Source organism: Tamandua tetradactyla, chromosome 19, assembly GCF_023851605.1.
Source record: "Tamandua tetradactyla isolate mTamTet1 chromosome 19, mTamTet1.pri, whole genome shotgun sequence".
Lineage (NCBI taxonomy): Eukaryota > Metazoa > Chordata > Mammalia > Pilosa > Myrmecophagidae > Tamandua > Tamandua tetradactyla.
In genome coordinates this window covers 4229866-4249006 of record NC_135345.1, presented here as the reverse complement: position 1 = coordinate 4249006, position 19141 = coordinate 4229866, and the positions used below count along the sequence as shown (strand labels likewise).

The window sequence follows — 19141 nt, the reverse complement described above, 5'->3', positions numbered from 1 at the left end:
CCCGCTAGAGTGGAATCAGACAAACCAGTAGAGCGCAGACCTCCCCTCCGCGCAGCCACCCGCTCCAACCCTGCCTCTGCCGCGCGGGCCTGCACAGGTGCCCCGGCCCCTCCGGCCTCCACCTCCCCTCTCCCCGCCCCCATCCCCCAAGTTGGCCCTGGAGGCGCTGGTCCCATCTTGAGGTGCCCACACGTGGGGGGCCATCCCGTGTGGCTGGACCGTCAGCTCAGAGCCAGGTTCTGTAGGCAGGCGAGTTCTTTTCCCTTTCCAGGCCATGGTGTCCACATGCTCAGGGAGTGCAGGCACTGATCTCCCAGGATTGTTTTGAAAGTTACGAGGGAGCTAAAGTATCTAGAGTGCCCAGGACAGGGCCTGGGGCCTGCCTGGTTCCTGCCAGGAGCAGCCGCCGTCAGTAAGTCATTTTCAAGTCACCTGCCAGATCGGAGCATCTGGGCCATGCCAAAAGGAGGGGCTAGGCTTTATAAAAAGCAGGAAAACATTTCCCAGCACAAAATTCAGTGACGTATATAAATTGTTTTGAGCCGAGAAATATTGAGCAGAAGACACCCTGTCCTTTGTAGTGTTTGATGTGGAAAAGTGGCAAAGTCTTACGACTCATGTCATATGATGCTGAGTCCCGAGAGCTGAAACGAGGACAAAGGGAGGAGGCAGCTCAGGAGATGAGAGAGTGGTGGCTGTTGCTGCAGGGACACAGCTCCACCCAGAGGGGCTGGGCGGCCAGCCAATGGTCAGATGGGGGCCTCCAGGGCTGGGTGGTCAGAGTCTGTCCAGACGAAGCTGGGTGTCCACTCCTGGGTTGGAAAAATAGTGTGAAAATGCCTCGCACCAGTAAAGACCCTGCTGCCTGCTGCCTGCGCTTAACTCTTCCTTGGCAGCCATGGGGCCAGCCGAGCTCCAGCCATCCAGCCAGTCTTCTCACATGAGTGCCCAGCTCAGACCAACAGTGAGGGGTCAGCTGGTTTTCCCAGAGATGTGGGACAGCCAGACCTCCATGCATCTGAGGGGTTGGAGTTGCTTTGTGGACATGTTTTCTGGGGGGCTCGCCCCCTTTCTGCCAAAGTTCTTGATATGTCAGAGAGGAGGGGCCAGAGCTGGACAGGCCCTCAGCAAGGCTGGCCTTCTGGGTCCCTTTTGCAGATGCTGAGGCTCAAAGAGCGGCCTGCCCCAGCTCCCCTGCCATGGGGAATTGAGCCCCGAGACTCCAGCACCGTCTTGGGTTCTCCTGCAGGCCCCTGGCTTCTCCCCGAGTAGCCCGTGTGCAGCCCTCTGTCCGCGTAGCCCGGCCTGGTGGCTGTGTGCGGCGGAGCAGGGCCTTAGCAGGTGTCTGACAGGAGAGCCCCGGGTCCTTGTGAGGGAGTGACCGCTGGCCCCGCCTCCCTCCAGCCAAGTGCGTGGACCTGCAGCTCCGGACCTGCGGCGACGGCGCCTACAACCACACCATCTTCCCCGGCCCGCTGGAGTTCCGCTCCCGGGAGGCCGTGGAGGCCAGCTCCGAGTACACCCTGCTGAGCATCTTGCACCACCTCCTGCAGGGCCAGTGCGACCCCGACCTGCGGCTGCTGGGCTGCGCCGTGCTGGCCCCTCGCTGCGAGGGCGGCCGGGAGCGCAGGCCCTGCCAGCGCGTCTGCGAGGACCTGCGGAAGGCCTGCCAGCCCGCCTTCGACGCCATCGACATGGCCTGGCCCTACTTCCTCGACTGCAGCCGCTACTTTGCGAGTGAAGAGGAGGGCTGCTTCAACCCCCTGGCGGGCCTGCGCCGTAAGGAGGGCGGGGTGTGGGGGAGGGGCTGCGCGGTGGGGGGGCTGCTGGAGGGCCCGGGGCTGTGCAGTGAAGAGGGCGGGGGCAGGGGGCCCGGGGCTGTGCAGGGGCACGGGCAGGGGGAACCTGGGGCTGTGAAGTGGGGTCTGCCATGGCCCTGGGGTCTCAGTGGCATCGGGGTGGTCCATTAGGACCACCTGAAAGGACAGTCCAGCCTGCATCGCTGCTGCACGGCAGCAAGAGGCAGGGGCAGGCGCGGGCTCGGAGTGCTCCACTTTTCCCCAGGCCCCGGGTGAGGGTCCCACGATCAGGACAGATTGGGGAGCAGCTCACTGCAAGGCGCTCTGGGGACCAGGGGAGGAGAGAGCTTGGGTCAGGAGTGGAAAGTTCTAGCAGGGTGGGGAAAGGGCCTCAACCAATCTCCCCACAGGAGGCACCTGAGCCAGAAACACAGGGCCGGGCCTGAGCGTGGCTGTGGGCGGCCCAGGCCTCGACAGCTCCCTCCGGAGCCCGCGCGTGCACCAAGCCTGGGGGTCAGTTCCCCCCACAAGGCCTGCAGGGCCTTTGCACCTGCCTGTGATCAGGCCGGGAGGATCCCACCTGGGGTCGTGGCCAGGAGCTGGACGCCTAGGCAGTCTCGGGGGCCTGTGTGCACCTGGAAGCAGGGAGAGGGGCTGCAGAGAGACAGATGCTGGCTCCTTGTGCAGACAAACCAGTGAAGCTGCCCTGGGTGATAGTGAGTCCCGCGTCTCTAGAGGTGTGCAAGCTGGTGTGGGATGGCCACTTGTGCTCTCCTGAGCAGGGACACAGACGAGGGTCTTGTGAGCCCCCACCCTCCTGGGCCCCTGTCCTGCAGAATGTTCCGCGATGGGGCAGAGGTTCTATTCTGCACCGTCCACTGCTCTTGCCTCCAGACGCAGGTGGCTGCTGCTGCTCAGGACTGCACCTATGCTCTCCCATTTCCACCTCACCAGGACCCTGTGCTTGGTCTCATCCTCATTTCATAGAAAAGGACTCAGAGGCTTGGGCAAGGCAACGGCTAGTGTCCTCAGCCTGTTATTGCCTCACCGATGGATGGGTGGGTTTGTCCATCACCTAACAGCTACTGAGAGCTTTGAGCTGGGACACAGAGGATGGGGGAGACACTTAGACATGCATGGGGGACACATCCAGGCTGGGCTCTGACCATTCACTGGCCGTGTGGGGCTCGGAGCTGAGCCCTGGTCTTCTGGCCGCCTTGGCACCCCCCTCTGAGAAAGGGTCACCCAGCTCCATGGGCTCCTAGGCCTTACAGCGGGCAGCTGGAAGGGACTGACCACCCCAGGAGGGCTTTCCGCCTTGCAGAGGCAGGAAGCAGGTGGTGGGGGGCAGCTGGTGGGGGCAGGGACGGAAAGGAAGCTGCCCAGACATCCCCGTGGGGCCCAGCCCACCTGCCCTGGGAAAGCCCATGCTGTTGACTGGTGGCGGGGAGACTATTTTGGACATTTCCACCACCAAATTGCTGGTTCCATCGACTTTCCTGCCCCTTGAAAGCCATTTTGAGCTGAAACAAAACCACAGGTGCAGCAAACCACTTAGGGAAAGTGTTAACTCTTCCTGCTCCCCCAGGACGCTTTCTGGGGGCTGGGCTGGGGAGGTCCAGGAGAGGGGCAGGTGGCGGGCTGTCCTCAAAGCTCAGCTGCCCTCGAGAGGCCATGGGAAGGCAGCAGGTGTTGGAGCCCAGGCCTCAGAAGGGCCCTCCCCCAGACCCAAAAGTCTGGGCATTCCCCTCAGGAAACAATTAGAAGTATTGGAAAAACGCTTGTCTTCCTTCCTTGCTTTTTCTTCTTCCCTCCCTTCATTTCTTCCTTCTTTCTTTTCACTCCTTCCATCCCTCCCTGCCTCCCCATTTCCTTGCATTTCCTGACTCCCTCTTCTCTCTTCCTATTTCCTTCCTTCCCTCCCCCTCCCTCCCCCTCCCCCTCCTTTCTGCCCTTCCCTCCTTCTTGCCCTCCCTCCCTCCCTGGAGCAGGCAGGCTCATTGTGGAATCAGCAATAAACAGCAAACATTTGGAAGGCATTGCTCTAGCAGAGTCGTGGAATGTAAGGAGCCTTTCCAAACAGTTTTTGACTGATTCATGCTGGTGTTGCAACTGTTTACATGACAATGCTGAATAAACCAAGCAGACTACAGAATGGCCTCGGTACCCTGACTACTGCCAAAAATCAATGACTTAGCCAAGAAAGACAGAGAAAAAAGGCAACTCATCACACAGTGGTTTTTTGGGTTGAAGATCTGTAGCCACGTCTTAGCCTTCCTATTCTACAGGCTTCTTATAGCCGTTGGCTGCGTTATAGGTGCCATAAAGGAAAGTTGAATTAAACGCGAAGGCAGGGGGTGGCCCCGGGGGGGGGTGTCCTCGGGGCGCGGGGCGGGAGGGGGCAGGCCTGAGCCCAGCCCCCGGCTCTCCCCAGGGGCCCAGGAGGCGGAGGAGGCCGTGCCCTCGGGGCTGCCGCCCACCTTCCTCCGCTTCGCCCATCACTCCCACGTCCAGATGCTGCGCGTGCTCAGGAGGACGGCCGCCCGCTGCGCCCACATCGCCAGGACCTACAGCATCGGGCGCAGCTTTTACGGCAGGGAGCTGCTGGTCATCGAGCTCTCCAGCCGCCCCGGCCAGCACGAGCTGAGTGAGTCACCACGGGCCGTTGGGGCGCCTCGCCAGGCGCCCCACTTGGGCTTAGAGTCTCGAGACCAGCCCAGGGTGCGGGCGGGGCTCGGGCTCTTCTCCAAACCCTGGGCAGCTGGCCACGTCCACAGGGCATGCCGGGCCACTGTCCAGACAGGGGGGGCATTTGCACCCAAGAGCCGCTTTACTTGAAAATGTGGAGGAGAAGGATTATTTGGATGGCAACCTAAACAGTCATCTAGTAGGGTTGAGTAGAATGCCAAGTGAAGCATAAGGCAGAGCAGTAGTTTGGATTCATGGGCAGGGGGCTGCATCACTGGGGAGTCTTGGGGAACCCCACGGGGGTACAAGGAGGCTGCGAAGGGAGCAGGACTGTGGAACAGTCTTGGTGCATTTGTAACGAGGATTTACTGAGCCCTCCAGAGGTTTGTTCTCACGGCCTTCCTTCTCTCATGGGACCCCAGACCTGTATGTATGTGCCAGGCTCAGTCTCGGTAACTTTGGGGCAGAATGTCTGAAAGGCTAGGGGGGCAAGATATTGCAAATAAAGCTGTTTTTCCAGTTCAAAAACCCAAAGCCATTTCAATTCACCCTGAATTGATGCCCCGATCGAGAATGGGAGAGGGCGCTGTGGCAAAGCTCTTCCCTCTTGTTCCTTCGGAGCGATCTTCTTGCACGCAAGATTGTGGAATTCAGCTTTACTGCAGCTGTAGTTTGCTAAGCTGTGGACAGGCCGCTTGGGCTGGTAGAGGCTGTGCTGCAGCCGGTGGTAAAGTAGTGTGCTCAGGACCAGGCAGAGCACAAAGCGGGGACTGGGCAGAGAGTATGGGGCTCCAGGGAGCAGGGCTCGGGGATCTGATTGGAGAATCCAGGATTTTCCAGCAGACACTCGGCCCTCCCTGGCTGGGTGGACATGGGCTTTCTGTGCCTCAGTTTCCTCGGTGGCAGGACAAGAGTGATGATGCAAACTTTTAGGGCCATCCCGAGCTGAGCCCCAGCCTCAGGGGGCTGATGAGCCGGTGGCTAAGGCCTCCCTTGGCCCCGAGCCCAGGTCACCCTGTCCCTAGAAGGCGGGACGTGTTGGATACGGGCTTTTGCACTCCCCAGCCATGGGTCCCTATGAGCAATGAGAGGATCAGAGAGGTGAGGCCACTCACCCAAAGCCACACAGTGAGCAAGGCTGCCAGGCCTCAGGCCCCTGCTCCTTCCCACAATCTAGTCATTCATTCGTTCATTCCAGTGCTGGCTGCTCTCCCGTCCAAGCACCAACGTGAACCTTAAGTTGTTACGCGATGAAGATGACTGATACCGTTATTCTGTTCTATTCTGTATTATATTACATTATATATTCTATTATTAACTAATATCCTTGATTCGTCATGCTAATAATTATGGCAAAACGGAAGAGAAGAGCTCACCCAAACAATGGCCTTGACAAGACCCCTTTGCCCCGGAGACATTTGCGCATAAGCAGTTCCACGTCTCTCTGGGCCCTGCCCCCGACCCCTTGCCGCGGGGGGGGGGGGGGGGCCCTCTCGTCTCGGGGATTCCGGGTGTTGAGGCAACGCCCCTGGCCCCGTGTTTCTCCCCAGTGGAGCCTGAGGTGAAGCTCATTGGCAACATCCACGGGAACGAGGTGGTGGGCCGGGAGCTGCTCATTTACCTGGCGCAGTACCTGTGCTCCGAGTACCTGCTGGGCAGCCCCCGCGTGCAGCGCCTGCTCAACACCACCCGTGTGCACCTGCTGCCCTCCATGAACCCCGATGGCTATGAGGTGGCGGCCGCTGAGGTGAGCGCCCACGCCTTGGGCCGGGGGCCATTGCCCCGCTACCCCCCCCGCACCTGCGCCGGGCTGGGAGATGAGGATGCTGCGGGCGTGGGGCTCAGCTGGGCCCTGTTCCCGCAGTAATGCTGCGGCGGGTTAGACATGAGGCGTGGGCAGGTGGGGGGAGACGCGTGCACCAGGCATGTGTCAGCTGGGGGCTCAGGGTGCTCTCAGACAAGGGGGCACGCAAGAAGAGACCCCGAGAGGTGGGGAGGGGAGAAGGGTGGGAGAGGAGGTCAAGGTCAGGGTCAAAGCAGTGTGGTAAGCAGGCTTCCAAGGTCACTGCTAGGAGCTGCGGAGAAGCCCCTGGCCCCAGCTTGGCCCTGGGCTTCCCTCTGCATCGGGGTGGGGCGTCCTGACCCCTGACTGGGGGCCCTGCGTCCCTAGGGTGCCGGCTACAACGGGTGGATGAGCGGGAGGGCAAACGCGCAGAACCTCGACCTGAACCGCAACTTCCCCGACCTGACGTCCGAGTTTTACCAGTTGGCTGCGTCCCGGGTCACGCGCAGGGACCACCTGGCCATCCCCCAGCACTACTGGTCGGGCAAGGTAGGACCCACCCTCTCCGGAGGTCCTGGCCAGCACCAGTCACCCAGGGCCCCATGTCGCCCTCCCCAGTGCCTGGAAACAGCCTAGGCCATCTGTTCCTCAGTTTCCTCCCTGGGCTGTCGGTGCTGGCCGAGGGGCACAGAGACCACATCAGGGTTCCCCGGGCATCCAGAGCTCTGTCCTGGACGCTCTTTCACTGCAGAGCCTTTAGTCGATGCTGCTTCTCCACCACCAAGCCAAATGCCCAGTAGGCGCCAGGCACGCGCAGCAGGGACAGACCCTGGGAGGGTCTTTCCTCTGGGTCGGACACCTGCGGCTGGTGCACCTGCTCAGTGCTGCACGAAGGTCCTGTGCACACCTGGGCAGGCTGCCTGGAGGCGGTGATTGCCACAGGAGGCAGGAATGACCTCCAGGCAGGAGGATGGGTGGGACCTGGGTAGAGTCCTGAAGGCCGGGAGCTGGGCTGGGGCCAGGGCAGGACCCGGCGGGAGGGCCTGGCGGAGGCGGTGGCCGTCCCACGGTGGTCCTGAGAGCCGCCGGCCTCGGTCCTGGGCAGGTGGCCCCCGAGACGAAGGCGATAATGAAGTGGATGCAGGCCATACCCTTCGTGCTCTCCGCCAGCCTCCACGGGGGCGACCTGGTTGTGTCCTACCCCTTCGACTTTTCCAAGCACCCCGAGGAGGAGAAGATGTTTTCTCCCACTCCCGATGAGAAGGTAGGGGGTGAGGGTCGTGCTGGGCCCGTGGGTGGGGCGGGAGGGGCGTGGTGGGGCTGGCCTGGCTCCCGGGAGCCCACGAGGGGCTTCTGTGCTCCAGCTACTCCCAGGCCCAGCACCTGAGTCCCCTCCTCCAGGAACTGGACCCCCCCACCCAACTGGCCACGTCCCCCCTCGCATCAGGGTCGCCGGTCTGTTTGCAGGGACGACGGCCAAGCCCCGGGGCCCACGGCCTGGCGGCGATTCGCGCCCAAGGGGATGAAGTTCCGCGCAAGGCCGGCAGAGGGCGCTGCTGCTGCGTGCAGGGCCCCTTCCTCTCGGGGCGCCGGACCTGGGGAGTCAGTGGGGCGCAGTGGGATGGAGCAGGAATGCTGGCTCAGCCCCTCAGGCCCTACGCTAGGGTCCCCGCGACCGCCCTGTCCATGCGATGAGCCGGGCTGCGAAAACGCCTGGGGGGCAGGACCTCACCCCACCCCGCTGGTCCCTTAAACGCCAGGCCAGTTTGCAGTGGTCCTAGGGCCAGCGTGGCCAGTCGGGTGGGTTCTTGCTGGGGGGTCCTCCATCGAGGGGGAGCAGAGCCAGAAATAGGCAAGGGCAAAACAGTATGGCCAGGGTCCCCCATGTGGGCTGCCCGGGAAGCTGGGGGCGTGCAGGGGTGTGGGTGTGTGCACAGGGTGAGGGCAGTGACCTCCGCCTGCCGGGGGCTTAGGAGGAAGCTCCCAAGGGGCGCTGCCCACGGAGCCAGAAAGTTGAGGGGAGATTTGGGCAGGGGGGCCTGGGACCTGGGTGGGGCGCCAAGGGGGTGCCCTGGGAGCACTGGGCAGCAATGCCTCTCACGAGTTCCTGTCTGCCTGCGGTCACTCATTCTCTCACACACTCATTTGTTCATTATCTCATCCACTCATTCCTTCATGCTCTCCTCTCATTCACCTAGTCATTCATTCATTCATCCACACAGTCACTTATTTACTTCTCATCCACTTACTCATTCACTCTTTTATTTATTTGGTCACTCATTCACCCTTTCATCCGTCCACTCATTCACTCACTCATACATTCACTCAATCAGTCCTTCACACCCTCATGCATTTGTCTGTTCACTCACTCATTCATCCTTCACTCATTCATTTGCTCACTCATTCATTTGTTCATGTATCCATTCATTCACCCACTCATTCATCCATCCATTCACTTCCTCATTCATTTACTCAATCACTGCCTCATTCATTTGCCCTTTTGCACATTCATTCATTCACTTATATTCATTTGCTACTCATTCACTCATCCATCCATCCACTCACCCATCCATCCATGTACTCATCTCATTCATTCTCTCACTCACTAGTCACTCTCACTCATTCACTCATGCAACCAGCACATGCCAAAGGCCTGGGGTATGCCAGGCTCTGTGCTCAGAGCTCAGGAAGTGTCCCCGGGGAGGCTGGGTGGCCTTCACTGCAGTGAGCGGTGACAACGCCAGGCTCGGCGTGTGTGTCCAAGCAGAGGAGCCCCTCTACCTAGGGCTCAGCATTTCTGAATCTCGGGTGCAGAGGCTAGAGATGTCCCTAAGGGAGCAGTTTGCCTCAATGAGTCCCACCAGAGTCAGGAAACATGAGAATCTCCTCCGCTAGCCATCAATCACCAATCGATAATCATTCGTCCTGCAGCCAGCAGTGTCTCTGTGGAAACCAGAGTCCCTAGAGAGGTGCTGGGGTGGGGGGAACAGGAGAAATGGAGCTGGCTGTGGTGTCCCCAGGTCGCCTGTCCCCAGCCTCCAAAGTGCCCCCTAACTCAGGGGATTTGAGGCCCCTGGCCTGGCTATGGCCCCTCTCCCACACTTCTCCCCGACCCCTGCAATCTGAGAGTGTGCTCTGGAGCTCGGGCCTGCTCCTCCACAGCTGCCAGGCCCTCCCCAGCCTCACCATGCCCCCCACCAGCTGAATCCCGAGGGCTCCCAGGCCCCTCAGGCCTCACTCCTCAGCCTGCCTGCTCCTCCGGCCACTCAGCTTTCTGCTCGGGCTTGGGCCTGTGATCCCAGAGCCCCTTCTGCCAAGAGCCCAGCATACCCCACCTTGCTTCCTTCCAGTCCCTCTAGCTGTGCAGTCCCTCACCCCCTGCTCCGGCCACCAGACCGGAACTCCCCCAGAGTTCCTAGTCCTGTTTTTACTTGCCCATTTAGCCCTGTGCTGAGCCAGGCCTGCGCTCATGCACGCCCAGGTTTGGGGACAGATGATAACTCTCTATGTTCCCCCGAGAGCATGTGGGCCATAGCAGCCGCTTCCAAGCCTTAACCCAAGGGCCTGGCCAGTGACGGCAGGAGAGGCAGGGGGCAGGGGAGGGCTTGCAGGGGACAAACAGTAATGGGGTGCCGCCTCAGGAGCAGACCTTGGAGACAACCTGCTCCCATCTACTCCCCCTCCCCCAGAACCCACAGCCTGTTTTGCAGATGCACAATGGAGGGCTGGAGAGGTTGGAAACGTGGGCCATGTTTTAACCACTTCAGCACCTGCAGACTAAAGGTTCTCTCTTTTCGGCAGTTCCTTCTGGACAGGGAAACCCTTGGAGATGCCTCAGCCCTGGGCTGGGGCCTTGATCACCTGGGTGGTGTTGGCCTGGCCAGCCAGCAGTGGCAAGGGTATCTGAGCTGCCACGCTCAGTGACCCAGGGACGTCTGGGATGCATCATGGGTGCTCAGATGTGGGACCCAGATTTACCTCTCAGGGAACCAGACCTGTCCTCTGCCTCGCCCAGAAGGCCTCATCCTGGGGTCTGGGCCTCTGTCAACCCCACGTGGCCCAGAGCAGTGCCCACTACTGACCCTGCAGTTTTGCCCACTCCTGCCCCCCAGGCCCAGTGTTGTCCTAGGGCCGGAGGTGGGGGTGGGGCCTGATGAGCCCAGTGCAGGGCAGCCCGTTCATCCCTCTGGCCCAGAGTGGGGGGGGGCTGCACCCCTGCCAGACCCGATGCTCAGCCCTGGGGTGCACAGATGCCCGAGATCCGGCCTCCAAGGGAGGGCCTCACGGCCTCGCTGCTCAGGGGAGGGGCAGTGAGGGAAGGGTGTTGGGAGGTAGGGGGAGCCGTGGGGGAGGGGCTGGGTGCTCTGTGAGCAGTCCTACCACAGCACAGAGACCACACACAGTCCTGGAGTCCCACCGGATGCCTGGTGGCCCCGGCTCCCCCAGGGGACTTGGACTGACACGTTTTCTTAGTTTTCCCACCCTGGCCTCTGTCCCTCCAATGGCCTCCAGCCTCAACTCCTTAGTCCTCTGCATGAGCTGACCTCCATGCCCTCTGCCGTCCCCTCAGGAAAGAGCCTCAGCTCCTCAGCCAGGTGCCAGGGCCTCCACGCAGGGGCCCCCAAGTGCCCCGTGCTCTAGCTGTGCCCCCCTGCAGGTCCCACCTCCAGGCCTTTGCACGTGCCGCCTGGCCTGGGCACTGCCCCCTCCCCTGTGCCGGCTGCAGGGGTCAGCAGCGTGGCCCCAGCACCAGGAGGGCTTCCCTGACCCCGCTATCCCCTGGCTTCGGGTCTCGGCCTGGCCAAAGCCTCTTGCGCGGTCTCTTTTCCAGATGTTCAAGCTGCTGGCCAGAGCCTACGCGGACGTGCACCCCATGATGATGGACAGGTCGGAGAACAGGTGTGGGGGCAACTTCCTGAAGAGAGGGAGCATTATCAACGGGGCCGACTGGTACAGCTTCACAGGAGGTGCGAGCCTGGGGGCGTGCAGGGAGGGTTGGGGGGTGCCGATGGGGAGGGGGCTGGGTGCGGCACCTCCTTTCCATGTGTCCTGGGGGGCTTCTGGCGCACTCCAGAGCAGCAGCACGTGCTGTACCCTCCTCTCGGAGGAACCTCAGGGCCCGGCCCGCCAGAGCTGCGGCCGCTGCCTCGATGGAAAGGGGCGCCACGTCGGCGGGTTTACTTAATGTGCACGCCCAATCCGTGATTCCAGCCAGGCCCGTCCCTTAGACACAGGACACCCAGTCAGATTTGAGTTTCAGGCCAATGATGAGGAATTGTCTCGGACCGCATGAGTATGTCGCACGATTGCAGGCTAAGATAGAGTAAAAATGGGTTCCTCGCTTCTCCGACATTTGGATGCCATGGCATGCCTGGGGGGTTGTTTGCTACGTCAGGCAGTCTTAGATGAAAACACGGAGGGGTACGATGCGGGGCGCCCGTGCGTGCTGTGGAGGCCCCCAGGAGCTCTCCGACCTACCCAAGGCCCCCCCAGCCACAGCGGGCAGAGCTGGGATCCCCATTCGCAGCTGCTGGGTCCCTCTGTCCTGAGCGGGCAGAGCAGGCAGTGCCCTTTCTGGGAGGCCTTCATCCACCATGTAACTGACCAGTGGTCCCAGGTGCTCCCGGAAAATGGAGCTGACGGGACCTTCCCCCAGGTGGTTGTTGGGACCAAGTCTGGAAAAGGGACGCAATACTTAGCCGGAGTCGGAGCCACTGGGTCTTCAGGCCAGCGGAGGGCCGGTAGCCAGGGCGCCCGGGGCAGCGGGGCTCCATGGGTTGCCAGCTTCTCTGCTGGGGACAGGTGCGCTCTCTGCACAGGAGGCAGCGCGGGATGCCGGCCCTGAGCCGGGCTCGGCGCCTGGGCACAGGGTGCTGGCCGGGGGAGATCTTCGGCTCCACACCCCGCTTCCCCTCCGTGACGCTGGGGCGGGCGGAGCAGCAGCCACCCTCGGCCTGGGGAAGGCGGTGGCTGCTGGAGAGCCCCTGCCCTGACCTCCGGGCCGGCCCCCAGGCATGTCGGACTTCAACTACCTGCACAGCAACTGCTTTGAGATCACGGTGGAGCTGGGCTGCGTGAAGTTCCCACCCGAGGAGGCACTCTACACACTCTGGCAGCACAACAAGGAGTCTCTCCTGAATTTCCTGGAGACGGTGAGCGCTGGGGTGGGCATGCCCTGTCCCAGCAGAGCCCGGGGCCCCCGTGGCTGCCCCCTCAGGCCTCCTCATCTGGAGTGAGGGCTGGTATCCCTGCCCCCCTCCCCTCCAAGTACCACTGCCTTTTCCTCCAGTAATCCATTCCTTAACCTGCCGGCCACCTCTCCTGACCTCGTGCCAGGCCCTGGCTGGGTGCTAGGGACGCCAAGAGCAGGCGTCAGAGCCCACAAGGGCACAAACAAGGGGGGGTGGTGCCGAAAGCAAGGTGTCTCACCTAGCCCCTGAGACCGGGGGGGGCTTCCTGGAGGCGGTGGCACCTGGGCTGCATGTTGAAGAATGAGCAGGAGAAATCAAGGCACGAGACAGGCAGCACTCTGGGCAGAGGTGACGGCGAGTGCTGGAACTGGGCCTCTGGGGGACTGCAGTTCGTCTGAGACTGCAAGGATCCCCACGGCTGGAATTGGTGGCACTGGGGGAGGGCAGAGGCTCTTGGCACCAGGGTATCTGTGTTTCCAGGCAGGTGCCTTGGGGCAAGTCTACCCCTTGGGTAGGGAAGGCATAGTCAGGAACGGGCTGGAAGAGGCAGAGGGGAGATGGGAAGTCAGGCCAGGCCAAGTGGGTATAAACCCCCCTCCCCATTATGGGGGCAAAATCACCCCAGAAACAGGCAGCTGGGTTGGGGAGGAGGCAGCTTAGAACTTAAATTTGCCCCGGAGAGCCAAGCCTCCCAGCAGTTTAGGGACAAATGCTGAAGGTCCCATCACCTAGCTCAGCTCTGTTCCATGCCTCAGTTTCCTCAGTGCTGCTCCCAATAAGGTGGGATTTCATATGAAGCAACACATCCAAAATGAAACATGATACTGTGGTTTTGTGGAAGTCTGTGCTCCTTGGTTTTACTCCTTGTTTTTTGAGTATTTTCAAATTCACCGACCACGTACCGGCACAGGGTCTAAAATCCAGCAGGCCCTGAGGGAGAAGCAGGGTCAGCCCGAGGCAGCTGAGGACAGTGGGTGGGGTTGTCCATTTTACAGACAGGGTGCTAAGGAGGGCCAGCACTGCTCAGGGTCACCGAGGCACTGAAGAGCTTTGGTCCCGGCTCAGCGGCTGTGAGGCAGTGGGAGAGGAAGAGAGAGAAGGTCAGAGAAGAAGAGACATTGGTCATGGCCCATTGCCACCCTGTGACCGCTGGGATTTTGAGCCCAGATCTGCCTGCCCCAAAGCCCCAGCTCTATTCACGAGCCCCTCTTTTCTAAAAGGAACAAGAACCAGGCAAGGACCTGGGGGAGCCTTCCTGAAGCAGTAGCAGCAATAGAGAGAGAGAAAAGCCCCAGATAATAACTGACTGTTAATAGCGTTGTCTTAGCTGCTTCATGGCTGTGCTAGCGACCTCTCGCAGCTTGGGGTGATTATTATCATTCAACAAAGGCCCCAGAGCAGGCCGCCACTCATTTCACTTTACGGCTGTCTGGTGAAAAATGAGTTTTAAGGAGCCTTAAATGGAGCTGGGTCACTGAGCGGATATTGTCCGTGAAGTCTTGGCGTGGAAAGATTTAATGGCGAGCTCGATGCCGTGGGAGGCTGGGCAGCGCTGGAGCCGCCACCGCCTTCCGATAAGGGCTGCGCCTGTCGTGGCCAATTGAGGCCCCTTCCCCGGTGATCCTGACCAGACCCAGGGCGGGGGGGCAGGGGTGTCTGTCCCCGCGTCGCGGCGGGGAGGGCGTGCCGGCCTCTTTCCCTGTTTGTGTGTGGATGTGACACTTGAGCCCGAGAGCGGGGACTGAACAAAACCTCCGTGCAAGCTGACACGCAGAGCGGGCCGTCTCGGTCAGGCTGGCGGGGAGGGCAGCAAATGTGCGGTACTCGTGATTGCTGGTCGCTGACGTGGCGCGCTCGGGGTGGGGCGAGGCCAGAGGGGGGGGGGCCAAGGGGGGGTCTGGGGGCCTCGGTGGGAGAGGAGGGGCCCCACCTCTCAAACAGCCCCATCTATTCCTTCTCCACCCACCAGGACGGCCGAATGGTTAAGTTCCAGCCCCCCACCTATCAAAAGTGTCCCTAAGTGGTGGTTTTGGAGTTTACATGCACCGAGCAGCTACCCATGGGTAGTGCAGAGTTGAGAGCACCCAGGTGTGGGCATGAGGGTGGCGCCAGCGCCCCTCGCCTACTGCGCTGAGTCCCCACGTGGAAGGTTCTGGCCACACCACAGTTTTTCCATTCCTCCGGATTCAGCTCAGGCCCAGGAGCTGATTGGTAGCGCTGGACCTGGGGGGCCCTGCAGGCTGGGGGCTAACCTCTTCGGGTCTCCCGAGCGGTCCGGAGCTGCATGGGCCTCCGTCCAGCGCCGCAGCCCCCTGAAGCTGGGGAGCCCCGGCAGGTCACCCACCAGCAGCTTTCCGATCTGAAAAGTACAGCAGCAATTGTGAGGATTAGATGAGCGCGTGCCCGGTAACATCAGAGCTGAGTATGGCACCCAGGAAGTCCTACAGAGGCGGCAGCTGTTCTCATTTTATTTAAGCTCATTTTGCAAGTGGGGAAACTGAGGCACGAAGAAGTCAGTGGCTGGTCCACAGTCAGGAGTTCCGGGGACATGTCGGTTCCCTCTCCTCGAGGAAAACAAAGCCCCTTGGGGGTGCATTTTCCTTGGAGGGGTGAGGAGGCTCTCCCTGCCCAGCTGCCCCCGACTTGCATGGGCTCAAAGCGCTGTTGCTGTCAGGGGACCCCTCCATCCATTAAAAGATATTTTAAATTGTTTTTCTATGACTATATTGGTATAAAGATAAGTATATTTGCATTATGTTAGAATATTTTCTTTGACCTAAAATTTTGGCTTTGGCTTTGGACTTGCAAAGAAATGAAACCATTTCTGTGGCATTGGGGGACGGGGGCCCCTGCTAGGCTGAACTTCCCTCACGCCCCATCGTCCGGCTCTCATTGGACGGACCCCAGGTTGTTCTCAGCTGGGCCGGGCAAGGGTGCGTTGGCTTGTTCAATGTGAGCTCTCCTTTGTAGGGGAAGGCGGGTGGGAGTGTTAGGCAGGCCCAGAGAGGTCTCCGTCTGGACACGCGGACCCCGAGGCCGCAGTGCGGTGTGGGTGCAGGGCCGCAGGGTACTGGCCAGCCCTCCCCAGGGTCACCAAGCAGGCAGCGTCCTGGGCCGCGGCTGCGCCTCCCGTGAATTCACTCTTTCCCCCGGCCTTGCGTGGGGTGGGGTGGCTCTCCACGTCGCAGCTGCCCGGGGCCTGAGGGCCGTTGTACAAGGCTGCAGCAGTTTCCATCCCCAGGCCCGTGTCCCCCCTGCTGCCCACATCCCCTCCTGCTATCCCTGGGCTCCGGCCGCAGAGGCAGGGCAGGGGCTCGGGGCCTGGAAGACGAGCGTCTCCGGCTCTTCTGTGTGGGGCTCGCAACCCAGGAGGCGAAGCTGGCCAGCCCTTGAGCGGAACTGTGGAGGTGGGGGGCAGAGCTGGGGTCACCAGCCACCTCCATTTCACAGAGGAGGAGACTGAGGCCAGATTGGGGGCGATTTATTTGACGTTGCAGCAAGGGTGGGGGTAGAGGTGGGCCGGGATGATGCCGGTACTCAGCAGAGGGTTTCCGGGATCCCCGACTCTGAGGAGGTGCGAAGGGAGCCGGCTGGGGCGGGGTGTCCGGGCCTCACAGGGAGGCCGTCATCTTGCCCCGTCCTGGGTCTCTCCAGGTGCACCGAGGAATCAAGGGCGTGGTGATGGACAAGTTCGGCAAGCCGGTCAAAAATGCCCGGATCGCGGTCAAAGGCATTGGCCACGATATCACCACAGGTACGCACCGTCCTGGCGCTCCGGCTGCCCGCGTTGACCTAATCCACAGCCAGGGCCCAGTGGTCACCTCTGCCCTGCGGCCGGCCCAACCGCCCGCGGTGGGGAGGGGGCCTGGCCGCCACCTGGGCTTCCTGCTGTGCCCCCGCAGCACTGGACACAGGGGCAAGCCTGCTCAGGTGGTGGGCGCCAAGTGACAGTCGACGCCCTCTCCGTCCTTCTTGAGGAGTAGCTCTCTGCTGGAAAGTCCCTCCAAAGACTGCAGGGACGGTCAGCTCCAGTGCCCGAGCCCTTTCGTTTATGTCCCAGAGCTCACACCCTAGGGATATGCACGTGCGTCCAGCCCAGCGTGCGCTCTGGGTGCCTTCAGGGATTTCAAGTAGATTATAAGATTGCAACACACTATGACGTGTTGCCCAGCAGAAGTGTGTCCTGGAGCAGTGAGGTCTTAACTAACTCAGCATGGGTTGGGGATGCAGAGTGGGGAAGTCAGTGAGGGCTTCAGGTAGAGATGAAATGCTGCTTGAGTGGGGCTTTGAAGGCTGAATAGGAGTTCAGTGGTGGAACAAGGTGGGAAGGACAGTTGAGGCAGTCTGCCCCAGTTGCTGACCTGTTGTTCCCAGGGAGGGTCCTGAGTCTGGCCGAGCAGCACTGTCATTCTGTTTGTCCACAGCCCCGGGCGGCGACTACTGGAGGTTGCTGCCCCCAGGGTCCCACATCGTCATTGCCCAAGCCCCTGGCTACTCCAAGGTCATCAAGAAGGTCACCCTCCCTGCCCGGATGAGGCGGGCCGGCCGGGTGGACTTCATTCTGCAGCCGCTGGGCCCAGGCTTCAGCCAGCCGCCCCGCAGGGCTGGGCCAGAGCTCCGCGACCCTCTGGGAGACAGCGACCCCCTTGGGGAGCCGGGGGAGTGGGGCCGCGGGCCGCTGGGGGCCCGGAGGCCATCGTCCGGCGGCGGGAGCAAGCCCTGGTGGTGGTACTACTTCACGGCGCTGAGCCCGCACAAGCCCCGCTGGTTGCTCAAGTACTAGGGTCCCTGTACCCCAGCACGCGCCCTGGGGCTCGGTTCCTGATTTTGTCTTGTGCGGAGATGCCGCAAAGCTATTCCATTCCATTAAAAGCGTCTTGACCACCTTCGACCCTGACGAAAGGCTGTGTGTGTGATGGACATGCTCGAGGGGACGTGGGGGGAGCTGAGACGCTGGGTCCCAGGGCTGAAGGTCATGTGGACAGGATGACCGCACAGGTGGGGGTTGGCAGACAAAAGTGGGAGGGGGCCCGGCTGAGAGGAATGGAGGGTGCAGCCAACGACCCCCATGGCAGGGTCTCCCTCTGCGCCTCCTCTCAGCCTTTGATGCTGGGGCCCCAGACTCCACACAGGGCGCCCCCGCCTCTTTCGTCAGGAGGCCAGCTGTCCTGATCCGACCCCTCCTGTGTCGGGGGCCTCCGTGGGTCCCAGGGTCCCAGGCCCGGTCAAGACTGACCCCACGCAGGCGCAGGAAATCCAGATGCGCAGTGCTTCCCGCCAGCCCTCGCCCCACCACGGATAGCTTTGGGGTTCACGGGCAGAGCTGAGAGCAGCAGGGGCTCGCGGACCTGGCGACGCTGTGGCAGGAGGCCCAGGAGAAGGGCTGGGAGAGCCGCAAGTTAGGGCATCCTGTACCCACGAGGCCTTTCTCGGACTTGACTGGAGATGAGGTGGGCGGAGCTCAGCCGTGCAGGCCAGGGGGCCTAGAGACCCGGAGAGGGGTGGGGATCCCCGTTAGGGAGCCGTGGAGGGGACGGGATGGGGAGTGGGGCAGTGTGGAGGGACGGGGAGGGGACAGCAGGTCGAGGCATCCTCGCCACGACAGCCCCTCACTCGTGCTCGCCCCACGGAGCTTTGGGCTGCGGGGAACTCCAGGGGATCTCTGAATCCTCTCGCTACAAGCCTGGGACCTTTGACGACGTCCCTTCTGCTGCGTGGCTGTGCTCCCGGCTCTTCCCGCTCGTCCCCACTTGCTCCAGTCTCTCCATCCTATTGTGCAAAGTCTGCATTTTATTCTGCATCTGTCGTTCTCAGGATTTGGGAAACAGAAGTGGGGCTCCAGGGGTCTGTCTTCCTGGTTCCTGGCAGGGTCATTTCTCAGCCTTTTCCGAGGACAGAGCTAGAAATGTTTCTTTTTAAAGGGAGCATACAGCATGAGTTATCTCGGCCCTCCCAATTTAAAGTCAACAGTTCTTAACTCCTTTGTCCTGCGTGGAGGGTCCCAGGTCTCAGCAATGCAGAGGATAACAGAATTGGTGTCTCACACAGCTGCTTGATGTTGTAGCATTTAACACACGTCGTGCCCGCGGTCTCAGAACGGCCATGTCAGCTCAGCCACTGCCGGCGTGTGACTGAAAACAGCATAAGGTGTCTTATTTTTCCTTGCAGCTATTCTTGCCCTGTGATACAGCCCCAGCGATTGTTGGGGTATCCCCCCCAAAGCCATGGCCAAGTCTAAGCCCGGTCCTGTGGAGGTGAACCCATCTGCAAGTAGGACCTTTGAAGATGCCCTTAAGATGAGGCCAAATCAAAGCAGGGCAGTCCCAGCGTGGCTGGAGTACTTATCACAAAGCACATTTGGGCGCAGAAGTAAAAGTCACAGGAGGAGAGAGAGACAGACGCCGTGGGGCGGAGGCAGAGACTGACAGCCAGCACCAGAGGCCACGGACTGGAGAAAGCACAGCCTCCAACACCTAGGGCTGGACTTCCAGCCTCCAACAGGTGAGCCCGTAACTTCCTATTGTCCACATCACAGCCTGTGGGGTTTGTCAGAGCAAACTCAGAAGGGATCTGAGGTCAGATCATTGGCTTTTGATATTCTCAGCAGCTGACATGACCTCGCTCCACGGAGCAGTGAAGAAGCACGAGCGCCCGCAGAAGCAGGCGTGCGGCCGGGGCGG

The 19141-nt window shown here is 61.2% G+C and overlaps 1 protein-coding gene across 1 annotated transcript; it reads left to right on the top strand.

Annotated features, from left to right (window-relative positions):
• The first annotated feature begins 1661 nt into the window (after positions 1-1661).
• CPZ (carboxypeptidase Z) lies at positions 1662-17349 on the top strand. The gene is made up of 9 exons (XM_077137109.1): positions 1662-1779; positions 4234-4446; positions 6038-6234; positions 6658-6819; positions 7376-7534; positions 11102-11237; positions 12283-12422; positions 16116-16215; positions 16886-17349. The coding sequence occupies exons 1-9, from the start codon at positions 1695-1697 to the stop codon at positions 17242-17244; spliced, it is 1551 nt and encodes a 516-aa protein (XP_076993224.1). The 5' UTR covers positions 1662-1694; the 3' UTR covers positions 17245-17349.
• Positions 17350-19141: the final 1792 nt, after the last annotated feature.

Excerpts from the sequence above, each read along its gene's own strand:
- CPZ (XM_077137109.1), top strand. The coding sequence starts at position 1,695 with ATGGCCTGGCCCTACTTCCTCGACTGCAGCCGCTACTTTGCGAGTGAA. Across the intron at positions 12,423-16,115 it reads TCCTGAATTTCCTGGAGACG|GTGCACCGAGGAATCAAGGG; the intron begins GTGAGCGCTGGG and ends GGGTCTCTCCAG. Across the intron at positions 16,216-16,885 it reads TGGCCACGATATCACCACAG|CCCCGGGCGGCGACTACTGG; the intron begins GTACGCACCGTC and ends GTTTGTCCACAG.